Genomic DNA, 8,353 nt, shown 5'->3' on the forward strand with positions numbered 1-8,353 from the left:
AACCCTAGCTCTTGATAACGTTCCAACCTCACTCTCGGCGGTGTCCGGATACATTACTCCTGACCCCCCTCAGGGCTCGAAGGCGGTGGTTTCGGGTCATACTGCTGCGCGGACCTCCTCGGTTCCCTCTCGGGGACATTTCACAAGCATCGGTCCCATCTCTGGAATTTTCACTACCATCCCGCAGGAGGCATCGGAAAACCCTAGGGTTTCACCGGGACCTTCGTTCCCCGTTTCAACATAAGAGGCGACGGATGCTGGGGTTCCAGGACAGTCGAGAAAGAAACGGGGTCCAAAGATTCGAGCCTGTGCAGCACCACTCAATATTGCTGAAGACATCAAATTGCTTGACGCCATGGACATTGCTGCGAAGGTCTTGGTCGGCCGGGTGCGTGGTAGACATTACAGTGTAGCCAAACTGCAACAATGGGTTTCAGATGTTTGGGGAGATAATCTGAAGGAGATTCCGAAGGTTCAAACCCTAGAAAAAGGGTGGTTCACACTACACTTTAGCAGCTTGGAGCACACCAACTGGGTGTTGTCCACGGTTTGGCACTTAGATCTGGCCCCGGTTCTCCTCCGTCGATGGACTCCCCTTTTCGACCCAACGAGGGAGAGGGTGGATGCAGGTCCGATTTGGGTTCATTTGCTCGGTTTACCATTACACTTCTGGACAGAGGATGTCTTCAGGCACATTGGAAATGCACTTGGTATCTACCTCACCTTTGATGATTCTTATCAGACCTCAGGGAAGTTAGCATACGCAAGGATTTTGGTACATTTGGACCTGTCTGAGGGTTTGTTGGAGTTTATTGATATTCGCTGGAGGAACCACACCAGACGGAAATTGCTGGACTACGAGGGAGTTCCCTTTAGATGCCGTCGATGCCATAAGGTCGGGCATCTTTTTAAGGACTGCCCTCTGCTGAAAAAGAAGAAAAATCAGACCACAGAACAGGAGGTGGCCTCCCATCAGCATACTCATCAGGAAGCACAGCCCAGGAGACAGGTTCCCTTGGCCACACCGAACCCGGACGCAGCTGAGATCCCAGACAAATAGCAGAAGATCCCAAAAGTTGAGGCAGTGGCACCTCCACAACCGAAGAAGCGCGGGTGGCCTCCAAATCATTCGCAGCCTTCACAGTCTCATCCACAGTCGCCATCTGAGGGCCTGCCCTCAACGGGTATGAACTCTTCCATTCCTATCCCCACTTGCAACTCTTCTCATATTGACTGTTATTTATCTAGCACTTTCTCTTCACTGCATGTGTTAAACCCTACAAGTGATCATCTGGATCAGCATTTGTGTGCAATCCCCCCTAAAACTACTCCCCTCACCTGCCCGATAGCATCCACTCCCATTTTTCCCCTGCACCCGCCCCAAATCCATCTCCTCATCCCCCGTCTTCTACTCCTACCTTACAAGCCCCCCCACTGGGAGATACATGACCCGCTCACAATCAAAAAGACAAGCCCAAGATCAATTTGGGCTTGAAATCCTACACTCCCCCCCTCCCCCAAAAATTCAGAGGGGTCGACCCTCCTTCCTTTCAAAAGCCCAAGGCACTGCTGAAGATGAAATTGCTTTGGGGGTTCAATCCACCATTCCAGGGACGCTTAGAGCAAGAGGTTCCCAGTCTACCCCCCCTCCATGAAGTTTTTCTCCTACAACTGTAGAGGGCTGGCTAGGCCGGATAAGAAACTAGCCCTTCGTAGACTGTTAAAAAATGAACCGCTTGATATTATTTTTCTGCAAGAAACTCTGGGACCCATTCTAGACATTGCGCAGTCCCTTCAAAATATGCTCAAGGGAGGTCGGGAGGACTTGCATTGGGCTACAACACCCACACCATCAAACTACATAATTGCTGGGGTGGGTCAGGTCATCTAGGTGCAGACATCAGTTCGGCTGAACTGGGGATACATATTCGGATCTTAAATGTATATGGCCCATGCCAGAACAGACCTGCTTTTTGGCAGAATCTCCTAAGCTCTGATTCTTTTATGTCCGACCACCTGATCCTGGGTGGCGACCTTAATTTCTCCATTGGACATGTTGAATCCTGGGGTCACAGGGCACAAAGAGACTCTCTCTCGGATTACTTTTTGTCTGAACTGGAGGCCCACCATCTGATAGATATCCCCTCAGTCAAACCTCAAGCTACTTGGAGGAACAACAGGACTGGGGATGACAGTCTGGCTCGCAGACTAGACTGTTTCCTCGTCAAAGAAAAGGTTTTGGACTTGGGGCTTCAAATCAGACACTGGGTTGGTACAGGGGGGATATCTGACCACCTCCCCATTTACCTGGAAATAGTAGGGGGGCGAGCAAAACCTAAAGGACCCTTTAAGTTCTGCTCTGTCTGGCTCAAAGATGACTCTTATAAAAAAATGATCTCTGATTTCTGGAGAGCAAATCCCCCAGGGAGAAGAGAAGACAACACCAGAAGATTTATTCAAAATCTTACAACCCTTAAGAAGATGTCCAAACTTTGGGCCCATAATAAAAGAACACAGGAGGATCAAACTCTCTGTAAAATTGAAGCTGATATTGCCACTTTTGAGAATAATCTAGGAGGCATCTACTCCTCAGAAGAACACAAGGATAGGATGGTTTCTCATTATGCAGAGAGAGCTAAAATTCTTAAGGAAAAGGAGGAATCCTGGCACCTGAGAAGCAGAGCCATCTGGATGTTGGAAGGAGATGAAAACACCAAATTCTACCATAAATTTTCCAATGGAAGAAAGGCGATCAACACCATATGGCAGCTTCAGAATGATCAGGGGCAGGTATTAAATACCTTTCCTCAACTTGCTGAACTTGCCTCCTCACACTTCAAGAAAGCCTACCAAGCCCCCCAGGATATTAATCTTGTAGAAATCATCAGGGTGGCACAACTCTTTCCCAGATATGTGGATCCCGGGGAAGGGGAAGATTTAATTAAGGTTGTTACTCTGGAGGAATTGGAACACACCTTAAAATGGTTCAAAAAGGACAAAAGTCCAGGGCCTGATGGTTGGTCGGTGGAATTCTATTTGGATTTTTTTGACATCATTGGGGAAGACTTGCTCCGAATAATTGAGGATTCGAGAAGCAAAGGTTTTCTTGAAAATTCTATTACTTCTACTTTCCTTGCACTCATCCCAAAGAAGGACAACCCGGACACCTTCGAGGATTTTCGCCCCATATCACTCTGCAATTGCATATATAAGATTATTGCCAATATTATTGCCAACAGGATGAAACCCATCCTCTCTAACCACATCTCGCTGGAGCAATTTGCTTTCCTACAAGACAGACAGATCCATGAAGCTGTTGGCACTGCCCAGGAAGTAATTCATACATTACACTCAAGGCGTGGCAAAGGTATGATTTTGAAAGTTGATTTATCTAAAGCTTTCGACAGAGTGAATTGGCTTTATATTAGAATGCTGTTAACTCATCTGGGCTTTCCGTATTTATTCATTAAATGGATCATGAGCTGCATTACTAATATCCCCTTCAGTGTCCTGGTGAACGGAAGTGCATCTCCTTTCTTTACCTCTGGAAGGGGGTTGAGACAGGGATGTCCCCTCTCGCCATTACTCTTCTTGCTCGTCATGGAAGGTCTTAGCAATCTCATCAAAGATGAGCATCAAAGGGGTAGACTAAAAGGCATAAAGATAATAGAAGGTTGCACCCTAACACACCTTCTTTTTGTTGATGACATTCTGGTCTTTATCAATGGTAGTATTGGGGACATTAGCATCATCAAGGAAAATTTCACCCTCTTTCAAGTGGCAATAGGTATGATTGTAAATGACAACAAGTCTACATTGACAACAGCTGAGTGTACTCCGCATGAGATATTCTTTGCTCTACAGCGCTTCCACTTCACTCAGCTGCAATTAGCAGAAGGCCTTAAATATCTGGGGTACAAGTTGAAGCCACTGGGCTATAAAATTGCAGACTGGACTTGGCTCATCTCCAAGATGGAGAAAAGACTAAACACATGGTACCTCAAATATCTTTCGTGGGCTGGAAGACTCACTCTCATCAAAAGTGTCCTGGAGGCCACCCCGGTATATTGGATGTCCTTGGCTTGGATTCCCAGAGGCATTCTCAACAGAATTCAAGCCATCTGCTGTAGGTTTCTTTGGCAAGGGAACAAACAGGGAAGGATCTTTGCTTGGGTCAGGTGGGAGGCCCTAAATCTTCCAAAAAAATGGGGCGGGTGGGGCCTTAAAAAACTTGAGGATTTCTCTTTAGCTCTTGCTGCAAAACTTGGCTGGAAATTAGTTGCAGCAGACAACCTATGGACGAGGGTCACATATGAAAAATACATAGCTCCCCTACACATCATGGACTGGATTAGGAGAGCCCATCAAAGTACCTCAGGGGTCTCAATTATCTGGAAGGCGGTACTTAAAGCTTTGAGTCCGATTAGGGAAGGTATCACCTGGAGAATCCGATCAGGAAACACGGTCTAAATTGGTCTTGATCCTTGGGTGGGATGTGGGGACATGCACCGATTACCCAGGGAACTCATTCAGTATCTCCAACAACAGAATTTCACTTATATATCTCAGATTGCTGACCTGGAAAATTCCACATTCCTTCAACAAGCCTGGAAAACAGCAGAGCAGTTAAACATTCCTCCAATTTGGTCACAGCAATGGGAGGAGTACACTCGTGCCCTTATGGATGCCCACATCCATATTCTGGAAGGGGATGACGAGATTATTTGGGCTCTTTCAAAAAATGGCAGATATTCCCCAAAGGATGGTTATTTGACATTGGCAGCACCAAGGAAGCCTCTACTACTTGCTGAATGGTGGAGACATCTTTGGAAACTAAAGGCCCCCCCCAGATCTAGACTCTTAATGTGGACCATTCTCTGGAACAAAATACCAACAGGAGAAAATATTCTCAAGCGAGCACAGCATGGGCCCCACTGGTGCTGTCTCTGTAAATAGGCAAACGAGTCAATGTCTCATATTTTTTTAGAATGTACAGTAACTTGTAATCTGTGGAAACTGATTCTACAGCATATCAATCCTTCTGCTACCTGGGCTGGGAATACTTTACTTGCTGCCTGGCAAGTCTGGTATCACACCTCCACTTCCCCAAAGATTCAGAATCTTCCACTTCTAATCTGTTGGACAATTTGGATTGCTAGGAATCGCAACATTTTTCAGGATTTGGTTCCAAATTGGGATGTCCTGGCAACAAAAGTAATTGCTGATTACACTCTCATCCTGGATGATCCTCCTCCCAGTAATCGGCGCAACCCTTCTCATCTACAAATAAATTACAACAAACCATGGGCTTTTTTTGATGGAGCTGCCCAAGAGCAAGGCTATGGGGGGGGGGGGGGGGGCTATTCTTCACCTTTCCCATCATCATTCATTCAGCATGCTGATTGGACTCCACAGATGCACAAATAATTCAACCGAGCTCCTTGCCGCAAAACACACCATACAATTCGCTTTGGAGAAAAATTGCACAGAATTACAACTTTATGGGGACTCTAAAATAATATGTGATTGGCTGAACAAAAAAACTAGATGCTCTACATATACATTATTGCACATCTTGGATGAGACTTTGCGATTGATCACATATTTTGATACTTTCACTTGCACACATATTTACAGGGAGCAGAACGGAGCTGCCGACAGCTTATCCAAAGAGGCTACGATCGGGGAGCCAGGCATCTGGATGATCAGAGAACAGGAAGGAAATGCTTTCTTCCAATATTATCACAGGCCTTTTATGAATCTGAATGTTTAATTCATGTCATGGTTCTGGTATATGTATCTCTTTATTTTGATCAGGCATAAGCCTTTTTTGGTTTATATATACTGTCTCGGTATATGTTTTACAATTTCTTATTATGACTCTAAGTTATGTTTATATTGTTGCCCCCTGCGTGGATCAAAGGCAACATTTCGGTATCCATGATTTTGATCATGCATTGCATATGCATCAACATCTACAACATGTAATTTCCTCTTTTATAAATGAAATTACGATTTTTCATGGCGGGAAAAAAAAGATATCCTGATCTCAAGTCAATCTTCAAGAACGCTACCGTTCCCTTCAACTGATCAAGAAGAAGGTTGATCTATTAGAGATTGAATGCTACAATTGTCATAAGATAGGACACTACAAAAGTCAATGTCTTGAAAATCCAAGGAATAAGAAGAGAGAAAGAGGACATGCAAATGTTGTCGATGAAGCTCCACCTAACAAGAACAAGACTAAAGAATCTGAAGTCAAAGACTTATACTATTAAGTCTTATCTCACATATCTTCTAAATCTACTATTCTAAGTTTTTTAATGTTTTATGTTTTGATTTTTAGGATTCATAGATCTAATGTGTCTTGTTATAAATTCTAGAAGTTGTTTTGATGAGTTGGAGGTATCCCTTAGAAAGATTGGATCAAGAGGGAGCCTTCACCATTTTACCAAAATATAAGTATATTGGTCTTTGTTTCATCTTTCATGTTTGGTTTCTTCCTCACACTGATATTTATTTGTATTGTATACTCATAACCCTTTTTCATATTTTCCTTGGTAGGAAATCTTGCAGAACACACAAAGTTTGTGGACGAAACTTCAAAGAAAAGCGTTGAGTCATGAAAGAATATTTGTTGCAAATAACTCCATTCAGAATGATACTCTACGAGGTTTGTTAAATAACAACTCAAGGTATGTATTAATCTACAAGTTTTCTTCATACTAATGGTACGATCATTCTCACTTGAAAGCACTAACATCTTTGTGTCTAGGGTTTTGAATCATAAAGATTCTTGTTAGGGTGATTAATCATTAAGTTGAATATGCCCTTGTTATACTATCTCTTATCATTTGATTATTTTTGTGAAATCCTAACCTTTAGGGTTCACTATAAAACCCTAACATCTTGATGCTAAGGGTATGCCATTTTTGATTATGAAACTCTAGTCTTCTTAGGGTTTGTTAATAAAGTCTAGAACATATGATGAAATCCTATTATTTTGAAGTTTAGGATTTTGGTAATGTCGTGATAAAAACCCTAGTACTTTAGGGTTTGTCTATGTTATATAATGAAACCATATATTTTTAGGCTTTATAAACAAAACCCTTGTAATAATTATAGTAAAATCCTAGAAATAGATCTCTGGGTATGTGTGCTTCTGTATAATTGTAAGCCTAATTGGCCAAAATTATTGTATATCTAATTTTCATGTCTTGATGATCTGAAAATCACTCGTGAGTGAACTCAGTTAAATAATTAATGAATGAAGGTATTACAGACTCATGTGCTGGTGTGTGTCCATGTTATCTTAGGCAACGGATCGATCAAATTGCAAAATACACAGACACTGGAAAATGGAAAACAGTAAGAGAAACACAGTAAGCAAATACAAGAACACAACAAATTAATAAGGAGTTCACCCAATCCTCCTGGGCTACGTCTCCGGTCTAGCTTTCAGTGGTGGCCTTTTCTTATTGTGTCTTTAAAGCAGAGTTTTTACAATGAGGAGCTCAATTTGAGTCTCCTGAAACAAATGATGCTTAGTAGGGTGGTTCTTGGATTCCCCAAGCCACTAGAGTGCACAGAATCTTCCTTACCAAGTCTCGACCTCAACTGGTCTTGAATGGGATGAGTCCAATTTGGTACTTAGTTCCTGACAGATATCCTCTCAGGGATTGCTCAAACCTCTCAAGCCTTCTGTCTGCTCGATGCTACCTTACTCTGTAGGTTAGCTCGGTTCTCTGTTTTCTGCTTCTTGCTTCACTGTCTCTTTCTCGCTCGTCTCTTTTCTCCTTTCCTGTTCTGTTCTTTGTTTGGATTAAAGCCAATTTGTTTTATGACTGTTCGCTTCCTCTTCTTCCCATTCGGATCGCCTGCTATTGTTCGCTTGGAGTTCCCTGCCTCTGTGTCATCGCCACTGTGTAACGTCTTACAGGGAAGTGGCCACTTGTACTCTCACGAACTGCGCTAGCTATTTCCTCAAACATTTTGGTATTTCGGTTACACTGTGTAATGATTCATCTGCCAACTCAGCGGTCAAATCAAACTTCAGACTTTTATATGCCCCAGATTAATTCTCCCTCCAGATCCAGTTTCTCATCGGGCACAATCTATGCCGTCAGATCTGGAGCCCCCAGACCCTATAGTGTTCGCACTTATCGCGCGGTTGACTTGCTCGACCGTTAGCTCGCGATGAGAGGCAGTTTTCTCTCTCATCCGCTGGACACGCATTGTGCAATACATGGAATCACTTGTTCTCCTGCCAAATCCGCTTACCGCCCAATATGCCTCCTATATTTCTCGGTTTTGGAGCGCAGGACCCGCCTTTCGCTTTAGTGCTTTCCCTATG

At 43.5% G+C, this 8,353-nt stretch overlaps 1 protein-coding gene across 1 annotated transcript; it reads left to right on the top strand.

Moving 5' to 3' along the window:
* Positions 1 to 355: 355 nt before the first annotated feature.
* Positions 356 to 1,060, top strand: LOC149191434 (uncharacterized). The gene has a single exon (XM_089406651.1). The coding sequence runs from the start codon at positions 356 to 358 to the stop codon at positions 1,058 to 1,060; it is 705 nt and encodes a 234-aa protein (XP_089262777.1).
* Positions 1,061 to 8,353: the final 7,293 nt, after the last annotated feature.

Source organism: Pinus tabuliformis, chromosome 2_2 (assembly GCF_031772625.1).
Source record: "Pinus tabuliformis cultivar Carrire ecotype Pingquan chromosome 2_2, CPIR1, whole genome shotgun sequence".
In the NCBI taxonomy this organism is placed as follows: domain Eukaryota; kingdom Viridiplantae; phylum Streptophyta; class Pinopsida; order Pinales; family Pinaceae; genus Pinus; species Pinus tabuliformis.

Coding starts and splice junctions, on each gene's coding strand:
- LOC149191434 (XM_089406651.1), top strand. CDS start 356: ATGGACATTGCTGCGAAGGTCTTGGTCGGCCGGGTGCGTGGTAGACAT.